At 48.7% G+C, this 17,158-nt stretch overlaps 1 protein-coding gene and 1 long non-coding RNA gene across 3 annotated transcripts in view; one reads left to right on the forward strand and one right to left on the reverse strand.

Moving 5' to 3' along the window:
* The window catches only part of LOC310694692, a 196,616-nt gene that overhangs the window by 25,595 nt on the left and 153,863 nt on the right, over positions 1-17,158 (reverse strand). The window lies entirely within an intron of this gene.
* The window catches only part of RASGRP2 (RAS guanyl releasing protein 2), a 42,273-nt gene that overhangs the window by 13,021 nt on the left and 12,094 nt on the right, over positions 1-17,158 (forward strand). Inside the window, exons 7-12 of the mRNA XM_083477936.1 lie at positions 386-559; positions 3,496-3,612; positions 4,414-4,695; positions 6,663-6,740; positions 14,195-14,317; positions 15,248-15,363. Of these exons, the coding sequence (XP_083334062.1) occupies positions 386-559; positions 3,496-3,612; positions 4,414-4,695; positions 6,663-6,740; positions 14,195-14,317; positions 15,248-15,363 (890 nt within the window). The remainder of the gene's footprint in view (positions 1-385; positions 560-3,495; positions 3,613-4,413; positions 4,696-6,662; positions 6,741-14,194; positions 14,318-15,247; positions 15,364-17,158) is intronic.

The raw sequence follows: 17,158 nt of genomic DNA on the forward strand, positions 1-17,158 counted from the left end.
ACATGGCCATTAGGGCTAGTAGCCACAGAGAGCCTTATCCTCTAAGTGCCAACATTCCAGGCATCACTGTGTGTTTATTATTTAAATGAAAATATTTTTTATTGTGCTGTTAATAAAATAAAACCACATTAGGGCGGCTTGCAAATCAGTATAAACAAGAGAGTCCCTATATATATATAAAGACACGACATGAAAGGAAAATGGATTGGGGAGGGAGGAGGAAATATGCATGCTCAGGTACAAAATCTTAGTTGCCTCACTGGGTTCGTGTTGGTGTTTTTAAAACAGATGTGCTGTTTTCTGGGCCCTATCTGGGCACCATTCAAACGGCTGGCCTGCCTCAGCCTCAACTGATCTGCTTTCCCCTCTCCCCCCCCCCCCCCAGTTCCAAGACTACCACAGTTTCGTCATGCATGGCTGCACGGTGGACAACCCCATCCTGGAGCGCTTCATCACCCTCTTCAACAGCGTCTCCCAGTGGGTGCAGCTCATGGTGCTCAGCAAGCCCACCGCCCAGCAGCGAGCCCAGGTCATCACTCGCTTCGTCATGGTGGCCCAGGTGAGAAAGGGCGGTGCCCGGAACGTCCTTGCCTTCTGCAACCCTCTTGAGATTGTCACCTGCTTTTGATTTTGAGCCTCTCAAATCAATCAATCAATCAATCAATCAATCAATCAATCAATCAATCAAACCAACCCCTGAACGTACCCGACTGCCATTCTCGTGTTGCCACCCTCTGGACCTCACATGGAGGAAGCACACAAAGAAGGGCTTCTGAGGACGATCTCAGGGTCCAGGACTTTTTATTTGGTGAGAGGCAGTCCTTGGTATAGTGGTTAAGAGCGGTGGACTCGTAATCTGGTGAACCGGGTTCGCTTCTCCGCTCCTCCACATGCAGCTGCTGGGTGACCTTGGGCCAGTCACACTTCTCTGAAGTCTCTCAGCCCCACTCACCTCACAGAGTGTTTGTTGTGGGAGAGGAAGGGGAAGGAGAATGTTAGCCGCTTTGAGACTCCTTTGGGTAGTGATAAAGCGGGATATCAAATCCAAACTCCTTCTCTTCTTCTTGTGGTGTTGCGCTATCACTGAGCATCCTATGTAAGAGGTTCTAGAGCCCAGATCCTGTATTTTATAACCCCAACTCCTAAAGCCGTATAACCAGGCGGGGACCCAAGCTGTGAACTTTGCAGACAAGTCCAGATTAAGACAGACGTCTTGATTTTTATACACCAAACGCGAGCTGGTGCATTTACCACCCGAGTTTCTTCCAATTCCAGATCCGAGCTCCCCCTTAAACAGACAAACAAACATCAGCCCAGCTGTGATTCCTCCATTGCAAGGGGCTGGACTGGACTCTACAGCTCCACAGTTCTGTGATTCAGGTCTTGCCCTGTTTTTCCTGCAGTGCCCTGTCAGCCTGCTTGCCTCCCGGCAACCTCCCCAAAGGTTTCTTAGCGTGAGCGCCTGGAGCCCGGAGCCTCAATTAGTGGGGATGGCAGCTAAATTAATCAAACCTGCTGGCCCTTTGCCTCTCCCTGCTGGACAGTGTGAAGTTCAGAGCAACCTTTTTTCTAGGTCGTTTTTCTTTGAAGAGGAGAGAGAGAGAAAGCGCACACACGGGAGACTCTCTAAATATCTATTTATACATTCAGAGATTGGGAAGGGGGCGGGAGGTGATCCAGGAGCAGCACAAAACCGCCTGCTCCAGATTATAGCCGGCATCAAAGAGCAGCCGGGGGACCTGGGGCTCCCCTCAAGCGGCCTTTGGGCTACTGCAATTTGCACATGGACTCCCCCTGATTTGGGGGTCTGGGCCCAAGGAGATGGCTGGGAGGGGGAGACTTCCTGCATGTCTTAGGACGCTGGGAAATCAGGTTCCTCTGCTAGGGGTGAAGCAGGGACTCCCCACTCCAGAAGAGAGGCAGCAGGGTGTAGTGGTTAGTGTTAGGCTGGGACCTGGGAGACCAGGGTTCAAATTCCCCACTTGGGCCAGTCTCTGCCTCTCAGCCCAACCCACCTCACAGGGTTGTTGTGGGGGTTAAATGAGGAGGAGGAGAATCACTGTGTAAACCAGTGTGAGTTCCTTGGAGGAGAGGTTGGGATATAAATGCAGATGATGATGATATAATAATAATAATAATAATAATAATAATAATAATAATAATAATAATGGAAAGAGTGACTGACCGGGCACGATTACTTTGCACAATTCTGAATGCCTGAAGGTATCACCTGCAGATCTTTTATTTTTTATTTTTCAAATCAGAGGCAGCAACAGGGGCAGGGGCTGTTTGAAATCCAAATTGTGGCATGGGGGATGTTATTTTAAAACATTGCTCCCCACCCCCTCCAAGGGCTGTTTCTTTCAATAGTAAAAATAAAATAAAATAGTGATGATTAAATAAAAATGAGGTTCCACAGCTAAAAGATCTGAATTGCTCTAACTGACAGGGAGTCCTGCTCTCCCCACCTTTCCTGGGAACCTCCCTCCTCCCAAAAAATATCCCCCACTGTGACCTATCCAGTTAGGGTAAAGGTAAAGGGACCCCTGACCATTAGGTCCAGCCGTGACTTACTCTGGGGTTGTGGATCGGCAAGTCCTAGGTTCTGTGGTTTAACCCACAGCGCCACCCGCATCCCATTGACCTATCCAGTTACTTCTGTTAAAAGGGGAATTTGCCTCTGTGGGCTATGTGTGTATTTCTTGTTCGTCTCTTGTTGTTTTTAACATTTTTTCCTTCCTAATAGCAATGTCTATTCTCCCAAGTAACATGTGGCCCAAACAGCAGTGCCCCCCCCCCAATGCCACACAATGCACACATGAATGAGGGGTCGGCAGGCTCTGGAGAGCCCCAAGTTCTGCAGAAGCACATGCACAAAGGAATTAGGGAGACTGCCCCCCCCCCCAAATCAACAGACCTGATGAGGAAGATGAACATGCTCCGTGGGTGTGGAATGTTGGCTGGCTTCTGAAGCTGGAATGAAAACCTGGGTGGGTGGAATGGAGTGGCTGGAAGCCGGACGAGGGAGTTCCTCCACGCTGCAACATTGTGTTGCAGCTCCTGCTTTGTTTGTTCTTTTCAAAAAGAGAAATGGAAGCTGTTGAGAAGAAGAACCTTGATTAGAAATGTTAAGTCTTTCTTCAGATTGCATCCACTGAAACTGTGAGGTGAGGGTTGACTCTGCTCCTCCCTCTGCTTCCCACTACAGTGGTACCTCAGGTTAAGAACTTAATTCATTCCAGAGGTCCGTTCTTAACCTGAAACTGTTCTTAACCTGAAGCACCACTTTAGCTAGTGGGGCCTCCTGCTGCCGCCGCGCCGCCGGAGCACGATTTCTGTTCTCATCCTGAAGCAAAGTTCTTAACCTGAGGTACTATTTCTGGGTTAGTGGAGTCTGTAACCTGAAGCGTCTGTAACCTGAGGTACCACTGTATTTCTTCCTCTCCTGCCTTGCCCTTCAACCCCCCCCCACTTCTCCTCTCCTTCTGCTCTCAGAGGCTCCTCCAGCTGCAGAATTTCAACACCCTGATGGCCGTGGTGGGGGGGCTCAGCCACAGCTCCATCTCCCGCCTCAAGGAGACCCACAGTTTCGTGAGCCAGGAGACCACCAAGGTAGGTGGTAGTGGTGGGGGGTCTTTTTTGCATTGAGGGGAGAGGCAGGCTGTGTAAGGAGCTCACAGGGGTTTCAGAATCTGTTGGCCAGAGGCTCTCAGCAGGCTCCACACTTGCCTCTCTTGTTGCTGCTTATTCTCTTCCCCGCCCCCCCTCCTTGGGCTGGGTCTGCACCCCCCATCCTTAAAGGGAGATGAGAGGGTGTGTGGAGCAGATTGATGCTTCGGGTTTTAGATCCTCTGTGGGTGGGGCTGCCTAAAGACCTGCCACTCAGTCTCCCACCCCTCTGGTGCAAAGACACCCTTATCTTTCATTTGTGGGGCTGGGTCAGCCAGCCCCTGGCCTTTGGGAAGGAGGCATGAGGGCTCTGGCAGGGTCCTAGAGTCCTCCCGTCTCCTTCCCAAAACCTAGTTAGTGCTTTCCCAGTTTTCAGGAGGAGGTAGAAAGGCTCTAGGACCCTGCCAGAGCCTTGTGCTGGGGGTGGAGAATCAAATTTTGGCCTCACTCCACCCCCACAGTGTGTGGGTTCCATGTTGAAGTACTTTTGCAGTCCGCTTGGTAGGAAAAGTTGGACCTAGTACAACCTCAGAGCTCCACACCTCTGGCATTTCCTCTGACTTGCCTTATCTGCATTTGCCCCTATGTTGGTTGAATAGCAACCATTTGGAAGAAGCAAGTGGCTAGCCCTCATGGGAAGAGCAGGGCTCTCTGGAGGCAGGGCTGCCCCCTCCTCATTCTTCGCGCCTGCCTTCAAGGGGCTGTTGTTGTTGCTGACTCTTTGCTTTCCCCTGTCCTGCTCAGGTCTGGGAGTCACTGACGGAACTGCTGACGTCCGTGGGGAACTACAGCCGCTACCGGCGGCGCTTTGCCGAGTGCGTGGGCTTTAAGTTCCCCATCCTGGGGGTCCACCTCAAGGACTTGGTGGCTGTCCACGTGGCCCTCCCCGACTGGCTGGACCGGGCGCACAAGTGCCTCAACGGGAATAAGATGCAGCAGCTGTTCAGCATCCTCAGTGATCTGGCCATGGTCCAGAGCATCCGCCCGCCCTTCGAGGCCAACCCTGACCTCCTCAACCTCCTCATGGTAAGCTCTGCTTCTGCCCCCCTGCCCTTGGGTGTCCCCCCAGTTTCCAGTCCTGGAGGGGTCCTGGAATGCCAGTGCTCAGAGGTTGTTCCTTCCCATCAATCTCTTCCCTGCCCCACTTCAGATTTCAAGACACTTGGTCATTTTTGTGGGAATGTTGAGGATCGTAGGAGAGGATATGTTGATTAAATATTATCCTTCCTCACTCATGCTAGTGAGCTAGTAACAGGGCACATTCTCTTGTACATAGCAGGAAGCTAGTTGGTAGATTCGTTTGAATCTCTTGAGTTAAGCAATCCAGTCTGGCTTGTCCAGATTGGATTGTTCCTGGTAAATCCCCTTTAAAGGTAAAGGGACCCCTGACCATTAGGTCCAGTCATGGCCGACTCTGGGGCTGCGGCGTTGCTTTATTGGCCGAGGGAGCCGGTGTTTGTCCACAGACAGCTTATGGGTCATGTAGCCAGCATGACTAAGCCGCTTCTGGCGAACCAGAGCAGCACACGGAAACGCCGTTTACCTTCCCGCCGGAGCGGTACTTGTTTATCTACTTGCACTTTGACGTGCTTTCGAACTGCTAGGTTGGCAGGAGCAGGGACCCAGCAATGGGAGCTCACTCCGTTGCCAGGATTCGAACCACCGACCTTCTGATCAGCAAGCCCTAGGCTCCATGGTTTAACCCACAGCGCCACCCGCATCCCTAAAATCCCCTTTAGTTCCCTCTTAAAAACAATAATGACACAACAGTCTTTAAAAGTCATGATAAGGTTTACTTACAATACATTCAGTTCACAGAATGATCCTGAAGGCAGGCTTTAGCTTTTAGTTACAGTTACAGAGAAAGGTGTGGATTCATCCTCTTGTGAGGAATGAGCCCATGTGCTGCTGGCTGAGAAACAGGCACACAGCATCAAGGTAGTCGAGAAAGCGAGAGCATCAGGAGAGAAGGGAAGATGGCTGCAGTGACCAGCCCTTTTATGGGGTCTCCCAGGGTCATGGTCATCTATTTGGTCACACAGGGGGAGGATGCTCCAGACCAGGTGTGACAGGAAGTCCACTTGGCTGCAGCAACATTCCCCTGTGTGTCCACTCTGGGCAAACAGGAAATGTTGTATTTGACTGCTTTTGTGATATTACATCCCACAAGTTTGGGGGGGATGCAGATTGCTTGCGGTGACCTCTGGGTCTCCCTTTGCAACGCAGCCCAGTTGCATTTGAGGCAACGGGGTGGGGGGCTACAAAACTTCCTCGACAAAGTTTGTTTATTTATTTATTTTAGCTCAGTTGGTAGAGCATGAGACTCTTAGAGTCTTGGGTTCGAGTCCCATGTTGACTGAAAGATTCCTGCATTTCAGGGGGTTGGGCTAGATGACCATACAATAAAACCATAGGAAAGTTAAAGAGAGACTTCAGTTAGCCATTGTGGGAGAATATGTTCTTACAGTAATTACCTGCATGGACCTGGCCAGAAAAGCCCAGAAAAGTTTTCTGCTTGCATTTAAAAGGTTGAAACAGAAGGAACCTGCTGAATCTCCAGTGGCAGAGAGTTCCACTGGTCTGGGCTGGTGGTGCAAAAGGCTCTTTTTCTCACTGATGTCTGATGAGCCTCACCAACTCAGGGAACGATCAGTTACACTCCTACAGATAATCTTAGTGACTGAGGTGGGATATAAGGACTCAGGCGGCCCCTGAAGCACCCTGGACTTAAATATCCATTTAGTGAGAGGGGGACCTGCATTGAGCAGCGGGGATCCCATCCTTGCAGTTAGACGTTTTTGGAGAAAGATTACAACAGATCTAGCAGGAAAGGGAGAAGCAGAAAGTCTTGCGGCACTTTCAAGGCTAGCTGCGGACTGGACTGAGGTCAGCCGGCAAACAGAATACAGTATTTTCTATACAAAACGGGGACAACTCTAATATTGGAAACAGCAAGTCTCAAGCTCTGACTTTGCTTTTTGTGTGTGTCTCAGGTCTCCCTGGATCAGTACCAGACAGAAGAGGAGATCTACCAGCTCTCTCTGCAGCGGGAGCCCCGGAATAAATCCACGGTAAGCCCCTAATGATACTGGCAGGATCAGGATGGGGCCTGAATCAAAGCAGCCCTAGTGTGTGTGGGACATGGCAGCGGAAGAGGAGTGTGTGTGTTTTCCTCACCCCCTTGCCACCTTGTAACTGCCAGCTGAGAGACAATGCAGTGCAGTGGTTAGAGTGTCAGACCAGGACCTGGGAGACTAGGGTTCAAATCCCCCACTTGGCCATGGGGCTCACTGGGTGACCTTGGGGGCCAGTCCCTGCATCTTGGCCTAACCCTGTCTCACAGGGTTGTTGTTTGGGGGATTAAATGAGGAGAGGGGGCGAACCATGTATGCTGCTACCTTCAGCTGTCTGGAGAAAAGGGTGGGGTATATAACTGTAGTCAATTAATCAATCAATCAATCAATCAATCAATCAATCAGGGACGTGTGTGTGTGTGTGTGTGTGTGTGAGAGAGAGAGAGAGAGAGAGAGAGAGAGAGAGAGAGAGATAGATGTGTGGATCGTGCCCAGGCGAGAACCTGTGAAACCCCACAATCTTTCCTTTTTTGGGTCTGAGCCCTTGCCTGCTGCTTGTGGCCTTGGCCTCATATCTCTTTGGCGGAGCCCCTGCCATTGCATTCAGGCGGCCGCAAGTTCAACCCCCCAGGATCTCAATTTCAGGATCAGGGAAGATTCTTGGGAAGAGCCTCCTCGGCCTCAGAAGCCCAGCTGATCAGAGCAGCAGACCATTTTGATATCTATATCTATATCTATATCTATATCTATATCTATATCTATATCTATATCTATATCTATATCTATATCTATATCTATATCTATATCTATATCTATCATCTATCATCTATCATCTATCTATCTATCTATCTATCTATCTATCATCTATCATCTATCATCTATCATCTATCATCTATCATCTATCATCTATCATCTATCATCTATCTATATCTATCTATCTATCTATCTATCTATCTATCTATCTATCTATCTATCTATGCAGTGCTTTTTTTCTTAAAAAATGTTTATGGGTACTCTCATTTTCCTACATATATTGAAATACTGCCCCTCAATGAGGCCAAACTTAGATTCACAAAATGTTTAGGGGTATGCATACCCCTGCGTCTCTCCGGAAAAAAGCACTGTATATATGGAATGAATGGGGGAGGAGGCAGAGGGGAAGAGGGAGCTGTTTTGAATTAGACCATCAGTCTGTATTTACTACTGAGAATGCATAAATAAAGACTGTTCGGAAAAAGAGGAAGAGCAGGGGAGTCATTTCTGGGCTGGGCAGGTCATTGGTCGATGGCTCAGGACAAGGCAGCGCCTTCTCTCCCTGGCGTGACCCTGAGTGACCCCCTCTGGCCTCCTTGGGAGGCGAGCATGACATGAGCATTGCAAACGGATTTGACATCTGGAGAGAGGAAGGGGGAAGAGCAGAAACTGCTGCGACAGGGGCAGTTAAAGCACTTAAAGGCACAGGATCATAGAATCGCAGAGTTGGATAGGACCACGAGAGTCATTTAGTTTTAGTCCATGGGTAGGCAAACTAAGGCCGGGGGCTGAATCCAGCCCAATCGCCTTCTCAATCCAGCCCACGGACGGTTGTTTTTACATGAGTAGAATGTGTCCTTCTACTTAAAATGCATCTCTGGGTTATTTGTGGGGCATAGGAATTCGTTCTCACCACCCAAAAAAAATATAGTCCGGCCCCTTACAAGGTCTGAGGGACAGCGGACCGGCCCCCTGCTGAAAAGGTTTGCTGACCCTGACTAGTCCAACCCCCTGCAATTCAGGAATCACAGCTAAGGAGTCCTTAACAGATGCCCATCTGACTGCTGCTTAAAAACCACCAATAAAGGAGAGTCCACCCCCTTCCCAGGTTGTCCATTCCACTGTCAAACAGCTTTTGCCCCAAAAAAACTATTCCTGATATTTAGCTGGAATTTCTTTTCTTGTTATTTGAATCCGTTGGTTGGGGTCTTTCCCTCTGGAGCAGCAGAAAACAAGCTTGCTCTGTCTTCCCAGTGACAGCTCTTCAGATATTTCAAGCCTGCTATCGTATCCCCTCTCAGGCACAAGTGTGCCTATGTTTAATTTATATAGAATCATAGAACTGTAGAGTTGGAAGGGGCCACGAGGGTCATCTAGTCCAACCCCCCGCAATGCAGGAATCTTTTGCTCCACTTGGGGCTTGAACCTATGACCCTGAGATTAACATGCTCTACCCACTGAGAAATGATCAGGGTGGAGGCCCTGAAGTGGGCAGCATCACATCCACACTGTGCTTTGCAGTCTCCTATGAGCAAATAATAGTTTTTGAAGTTCTGAAAAGGGTGGGTGGGTGAGGAGATCTGGGGCTCGCTGCAAGAACTCCAGGTCCAAGAACTCTAACAACGCCCCTGCTGTGCGGCAAGAAGGTCCAGGGTCAGTTCTGCTTGTTGGGTTCTGCTTTCTTTTTGAGGAGGGGTACCTGGAGAGTCAAGGGAAGCGGGTGGTGCTGTGGTTTAAACCACAGAGCCTAGGGCTTGCCAATCAGAAGGTTGTGGTTCGAATCCCCACGACGTTGCTCGGTCCCTGCTCATGCCCATCTAGCAGTTCGAAAGCACGTCAAAGTGCAAGTAGATAAATAGGTACCACTCTGGCGGGAAGGTAAACGGCGTTTCCGTGCACTGCTCTGGTTTGCCAGAAGCGGCTTAGTCATGCTGGCCACATGACCCAGAAGCTGTACGCCGGCTCCCTCAGCCAGTGAGATGAGCGTTGCAACCCCAGAGTTGTTTGCGACTGGACTTAACGGTCCGGGGTCCCTTTACCTTTACCTTTTACCTGGAGAGTCTGGGCAGTTTTGCAATACTTTGCGTACAAAGAGGCAAGGGGAGACAAACGGCCTAAGCAGGCAGAGGGCCCTCTTGGTAGTGGCGCCCGCCCTGTGGAACGCCCTCCCATCAGATGGCAAGGAAATAAGCTAGTATCTTACTTTTAGAAGACATCTGAAGGCAGCCCTGTTTAGGGAAGTTTTTAATGTTTAATGCTGTAACATGTTTTTAATATTCGGTTGGGAGCTGCCCAGAGTGTCTGGGGAAACCCAGCCAGATGGGCGGAGTATAAATAATAAATTATTATTATTATGACTAAGCACTTCTAGGAGGTGATTGATCCACCCCCCTGCCCACATCAGCTCTCTTGCATCCAACAAGGCACTTGTTTATTATCGGCCTCTGATAGGCAGCCCAAAAAAGGAGGGTTCTCTGCTGAGCAGCTGTCAATCAAACTTCCAGTCTTCCCCAACCTGGGGCTTTCCAGATGTTTTGGACTGCAAGTCCCCCCAGCCCCCCCCCCGACAACATACTGTCTGGAGGGTTGATGAGAGTTGTAGTCCAAAACAGCTGCAAAACCCCAAAGGTTGGGGAGGCCTGAGCTAGGTGGTCTGCTTCTGTCTTTCTGCTTGCCCCCTGCAGAAAAGGCCTCCCAACCTTCTTCCTCCCAACCTTCTTTACCTGCTAAGGTCAGGGAAGGGGCGGAGGGAGTCACCTTCCAAACTCTAGGAAGGCCCAACTAGGGCGATGTTAATTAAAATTCAGGTGCCTGCTTTTTTGCTTTTCTTTTCTTTTTTACTGTGTAAAAGCAAAAGAAAGCCTGAGCAGCCTTGCTGTGGGGGTGGGGGGTGGGGGGGGGTACCATGTTCTCTCCCTGCCAAGAGCTGCCTCTTCAAAGCTTGCCTTTGCATTTCCAAGGAGGCTGCAGCAACTCCCAGGGAATCTTCCCTTGAGATGCAACTAACACCTTCAGAGAGTTAAACTCCTTGATCCCAAGGCTGCTATTTGCATATCCAGCCCCCTAAAAAACCAAAACCCTGTGCATGTTAAGCACATTCAGACAATTAACTTTGCACAAGATTCCTTCTCTTTAATTTCCCTTAAGAGACCTCAGCTGAACATTCCAGCCTTGTTAGAATTATTTCTCCCGAAAGCCCAATTCTGATCAGCCACTGTTCAGGTAAAGCTTTTGCGACTGCCCTATCCTATCTGTGCCCTCCTTTCTCGGGCGGGTAATGTCTTGCAAAGGATTGCTTCTGGGGTGGGGAGGGGTTGGGGGCTCAAGGGCTGTTGCCAGACTCTGCACATGCTCAGAGGTGTGAGCCTGACTTGGAAAGCAAGTTTGGGGTCACTGAGCCCTGGTTCAAAACCTGGGTTTCCACTTTGTCCTTCTGTCCCCCCACCCACCCCAAAAGGAATTCTTCTACCCTCTCTTTTTCCCATTTTTAAAAAACTGAAGCTTTGTCATATTACAGTACGATAAAAAAACCAAACTGATCTAAATGAGAAAAAAAAGAGAAAAGAAAATGCAAAGTTATGGAACCATAGAATTGTAGAGTTGGAAGGGGCCTTGAGGATCATCTAACCTTGGTGTTTTCAGATCAGTCTTAACTCTTGTCTCACGCAAAAAGGGGTGGACTCCCTCAGCGCTCACCTGGCAGCTTCCCTTTCTTCTTCCAGCCTCCCATCCTGGGAGATGTTCCCTTCCCTGCCTCTCGCACAGGGTCCTTCATCAACCATCCATCACTTTCTCAATAGCAACCCAGAAGGAGTTCCTCTACCCTCTTTATAATGTTCAGATTGTTGGTGCTCATCCTGGGCAGCTTTTTAGCCACAGATATGCCACACACACAGGGAGGCGGGTGGCGCTGTGGGTTAAACCACAGAGCCTAGGACTTGCCGAGCAGAAGGTCAGCGGTTCGAATCCCCGCGACGGGGTGAGCTTCCGTTGCTCAGTCCCTGCTCCTGCCAACCTAGCAGTTCAAAAGCACGTCAAAGTGCAAGTAGATAAATTGGTACCGCTCCAGCGAGAAGGTAAACGGCGTTTCCTTGCGCTGCTCTGGTTTGCCAGAAGCGGCTTAGTCATGCTGGCCACATGACCCGGAAGCTGTACGCCGGCTCCCTCAGCCAATAAAGTGAGATGAGCGCCGCAACCCCAGAGTCGGCCACAACTGGACCTAATGGTCAGGGGTCCCTTTACCTTTATGCCACACACACACGGCCACCCAGTGGCCATAAGGATCAGTTCTGAGCAGTGTAAGAACATCAGGACATCAGAAGAGTGCTGCTGGATGAGGCCAGCAGCCTGTTCTCCCAGCAGCCAGCCAGATGCCCTAATGGGAAACTGGCAAAGCAGGACTTTTGCACAAGAGCCCTCTCCCCTCCTGCCATTTCCAGCAATTGGCATCACTGCTTCCAACTATGAAGGCAAAGCAGAGCCATCATGGCTAGCAGCTATCAACAACTCTTTCCATGAATTTATCTAATCCTGTTTTTAAAGCCATCCAAGTGCAACTGGGATAGCTCAGTTGGTAGAGCACGAGACTCTTAAGCTCAGGGTTGTGAGTTCGAGCCCCAGGTTGGGTAAAATATTCCAGCATTGCAGGGGTTGGACTAGATGGGTTCTTGTGTCCTTCCAACTCTGCAGTTCTATGGTGGCCACCTCTGCCTCCTGGGGAATAGTGTGTGTGTGTGTGTTTGTGTACGTGTATATGAGTGTGCATTAATGCCGGGATGGTGATGGGGCCTGAATTTAACCATCCTTCCCAGCCTATCCCAGGCTTCCTCCCTTGGGGACCCGTTTCCTGTGGTCAGGGAACAGAAGCCACCGGATACAACTGTATGTTTGTGATCAAGCTCTGCTGCTGCTTCTCCTTCTGCCTCCACCTCCCCCCACTCCCACCGACAGCTCTTGAAAAAAATTGTCCCATCTGCACTTTTAAGCAAAGCAAACCTGGCTTTGCACTTTCTGTGGACTGACATGCAGATCTGAACCCATTTGTCCCTTTGCTTTTCCGCACTTCTCCAAATTGAGCAATATAGCTCTTGCTCAGAATACGCAAAGTGCTGCATTTTAGGATAAAATGCAGAAGAAATCCCCCCCCCCATTTTTTGGAAATAATTTTTATTGTTTTTCAAAATAAATCACATGATTAACACAGTTAAATTTTGAAATGAAACAAGATTTTTCCAAATATTAGGACTTCCCTCCTCCTCTCCGTGGATCCTTTAAATATCTTAATCAACTGCATATTTTAGTTCATCCAAATTATGGTCTTTCAGGAGACAGTTAATATTTCGGGGGAGAAATGCAAAAAAAATTGTGTATTTCGTGAAAAAAATGACGCTAGTACAAAAGTTTGTGCCCTGAAAATCGCGGAATGCTGCAGAAGCGGAAAACAAGTGGAGCATGTGAGAAATTGTCACAGGGCAGAAACAGATTGTCCCTCCCTCCCTCTCACCAGCTGCCCTATTGGTGGTGGGACAGCCCCAGGGATGCTGCCTAGAAGGGGTGGTCAGGGGGTTGCCCAAAGAGGGGTGTCGCTTGGCCAGAGCGCTAGGACCCAAGGAGCTGGGTGGCCAGCAGGGGAGCCAGGGTGGAGCCGTTGCTGAAGGGTGTGGGGAACCTGGGTTCAAAGGCTGCTCCTTGAAGTGGGCCGAGGGTGGTTGGATGAGCATCCTCCATCTCTCCATCTCACCTTCTTCCAGGTGTGTAATGAGGATAAAATCAGGTTTCTCTCTCTGAACTCCTTGGAGGAAATATAATGAAGGCAAATATGGGGGAGTCATGTCCCTTCTGCGCTCCACCCCAGCGCCAGCCGCCTCTTAATGCAGCACATGTGGCCCCTGCAGATTTTAGTTTAGTGAAAAGGGAGGTAAGAGGTGGGCATGATAGAAGTTTATAAAATCATGCATGGCAGGGAGAAAGTGGATAGAGAGAAGTTATTTCTCCCTGTCGCGTAATACTAGAACTCGTGGGCTGAATATTGAATATGAAGCTGAATATTAGAAGGTTTGGGAGAGAGAAAAGAAAAGACTTCTTCACAGAGCACACAGTTAAACTGCGGAACTCACTGCCACAGGAAGCAGTGATGACCACCAACTTGGTTGGCTTTAAAAGAGGATTGGGCAGGTTTGTGGATGACAAGGAGGCTATCTGCAGCTACTAGCCTTGATGGCTATTCTTTTGCTGCCACAGTGGGAAGCAGCAGTGCTTCTGAACCCCAGTAGGGCAGAGGGCTCTTGTGCTCAGATTGTGCTTGTGGGTTTCCCAGAAGAGGCATCTGGTTGGCCACTATGAGAACAGGATGTTGGGCTGAGACGGGCACTGACCTGACCCAGCCATGGGGCTCTTTTTATTTTGTTCTGCTTTTTGTGCTGAGCTGCATTCCTGAGTTTTCGTGGTTTATCTCCTTGCTGCTGTTTTTCCCCCCAAATGGCATTTCTCTCCTGTTTTTAAACTCCTTCTGTATAAGTGTGTTTCTGGATTGTGAACCTGCTATTTTTAAAACGGCTAAATTTCTGGAGAATGGGATATTGTAGGGTGGTTGTTTTTTTGTTTTGTTTTTTAAGTATGTAAGCTATTTTGGGGGAATAAAAGGCAGCAGAGAAATATTTTGAATGAATGAATAGTTTCACTTTCTCCTTCTCCCGCAGCCTTCCAGCCCCACGTCCTCCACCCCCCCACCCCAGCCCGTGGTCATTGAGGAGTGGGCATCAGTGCCCAAACCCAAACCGGACCAGGCGATTGTGCGGAAGCACATTGAGAAGATGGTTGAGGTAGGACTTGGGGTGGGTGGGGAGTAGTAGAGGGAGGGGGGTGCAGAGGAAGGTGATGGTTAAATCCAGGAGGAATCTAGACACATATAAAAAAAGCATTGTGAAAATGCTTTTTTAAAAAAAAACAGTTTGAAAAAAGATATTGAATTTGCCATAGCTCACCATCGCCACCTAGTGTCACATTTGTATAATGCATTTTATAGCACACTTAAAATGTTTTGTTTGCTGTGTCCCAGATAATACATTAGAGGCTCCTCAGGTCTGGAGGCTCATCGTAGGGACAAGTGACCTTTTTTGTTAAAAGTTGAGCAATTTCACACTTGAGTTCTTTGAGGACTCGTGTGGGGATGCTACCTAGATCTGGTGATATTTTTTTTTCTTGTCCCCAAGGCCTCAAACTTTGTCTCATGCCATTGTTATTTGCCTCTGTTCTTCACATTCCCTTCCAGTGAAAATCATTTTGGACATAAAACTTAGGGAACAAGCTGTGCTATCATAATGATTAAGGTTTTAGGTTATATGTTAGTGACTAAGTTTTAATTTATATATTTTTTAACTATTGCTGTATCTGTATTGTCCCTGCTATACCTAATTGCAAATTCAAATGTATCCCTATCATGTTTTATGACTTCCTTGATATTGTATGTGGGCTAGAACTGGTCTGTGACCAAAATAATAAAATTCAATTCAATTTTGGGCACAGGGATTTGCCCTCTTATTTTCCATTGTGAAGACAGATGCAAATAATTCATTTGGCTTCTCTGCAAACTCCTTATCCTCCTTTAGCGCTCCTTAGACTCCCTTGTCATCCAAGGGTGAGGGGTGAGGGGCAGAAACATAGCCAGGGATTTACAGGGGGCAGTGTGGGTGATTATATTGGCTACACTTCAGTGATGTCTTGCTTCCAACGTACCCCTATCTTTCTTTCAGTCCGTCTTCAGGAACTTCGATGTGGATGGAGATGGGCACATTTCCCAGGAAGAGTTCAAGATCATCCGGAATAACTTCCCGTACCTGTGCAAATTTGGAGACCTGGATGAGAATCAGTGAGTTGCCCCTCAGGGAGGTTCAAACCAGCCTGAGGCTCGAACAACTTCCATCCTGCCCCATCCCTACCTGCCCTGTTTGTTTGTTTCTTATATATTAATTAAGGTAAAGGGACCCCTGACCATTAGGTCCAGTCTTGGCCGACTCTGGGGTTGCGGTGCTCATCTCGCTTTATTGGCCGAGGGAGCCGGCGTAGAGCTTCCGGGTCATGTGGCCAGCATGACTAAGCTGCTTCAGGCGAAACCAGAACAGTGAACGGAAACACCGTTTACCTTCCCGCCGGAGCGGTACCTATTTATCTACTTGCACTTTGACGTGCTTTCGAACTGCTAGGTTGGCAGGAAATTACTAGGTTACTAAATAAATCAATCACCTTATTCTTAATTATTATTCACCCCATCTTTTTGTTTCCGTTTAGAAGCACCCAAAGTGGCTTGCATCAAAAACACAAAAGCTTAACCGTGGCATTACCACTGAAACTCCGGACTTGGGCATTTGAGTTGCTGAGTTCAGTTTGAGAAACAATAGTTTTCAAAAATGGATGCAGGCCTCCAATGGTCCACCCACATTTCCGTTTCTCCCATGATTTCAAGTCATGGTTTTATTTCCTTGTCCTGCTACTTTCCTGCCTGTGGGGTTTGAGAAGGAGCCACTCTGAAGTCTTGAGTGAGAGATGAACGCAGCCAAGTTAAGAGGCTTGTGTGTCACCTTTAAAGATTAACAGGTTGCCTGCGGCAGACAGTTTGGACCACAGCCTGCTCCATCAGATATGCTTATAGCCGTAATTATTGTGGTTTGTGTCCTATGTAAAAAGGCACCTGACCCAGACCTGCTTTTGGGTGAGGGTGTTTAGTAGAATCGTACAGCTGAAAGGGAAACCAAGGATCATTTAGTTCAACCCTGTGCGGTGTATTATTGGGGTGGCTCCAAGCTGCTTATGGGGCGCACATCTCGAACTCCTGGTTTGGTCTTGCCGTTTGGGTCACGCCTTTCTCCGAGTTGTGCAAAGGTGACAGTTTTGATTGGAGAAAATGACTGTAGATCTTGCAGGAGATTGTCCCCCCCCCCCCCGGTCACAGAGAGAAAGAGGGATAGAAGGAAGCCGGTTTTGAGGTTTCAGGGGGCAGATAAACTTTTAGCTCTCTTTAAAAATTTAAAAAAAGTTTTCTGACCCAAGTTGCGCCTTGAACTTTTGTGCAAATAAGGAACTGGGAACCCACTACAGCGCTGGTTGTCAAAATAAACCTGTTTGCCTTTTGCACAAACCTCTTTCTTGTTTTTGCTGTCTTGGATGAAGACAGAAGTTCATCCTTGCAAAATTGTTTTGAAGAAGCAGGAGGGCTGTTTGAAAGCTTGAGCTGTTTTTCCTGAAGTTTGTTCTTACACCTCTCTCTCTCTCTCTCTCTCTCTCTCTCTCTCTCTCTCTCTCTCCACACACACACACACACACACACACTTTTCTGCTTTGTGATCAGATTCGACTTTGCAAAATGAATCTTGATACCACTTGAATTTTGTGTGTGTGTGTGTGTGTGTGCTGCGGATCGGGGAGTGAAGTGAGAGACATGGGGGTGAATTGCATGTTCCTTCTGGCAGAGTTGGAGTTTGCTTCTCTTCCTTGGGAGAGGACCAAGGCGCCCTGGCTCTCAGCCCACCCTGTGAGCTTCCTCTGGGACTGAGCGACGCAAAACTATGACAGCCGCAGAGTCCTCCTTACAGGCCCCAAACACCAACATCGCTCCTTATTTGGTGACCTGCCTCTCTTGCCTGCTCTGCTTCACTACAGCCACCTCC

This window comes from Podarcis liolepis (genome assembly GCF_965112155.1).
Source record: "Podarcis liolepis genome assembly, chromosome: 15".
NCBI lineage: Eukaryota > Metazoa > Chordata > Lepidosauria > Squamata > Lacertidae > Podarcis > Podarcis liolepis.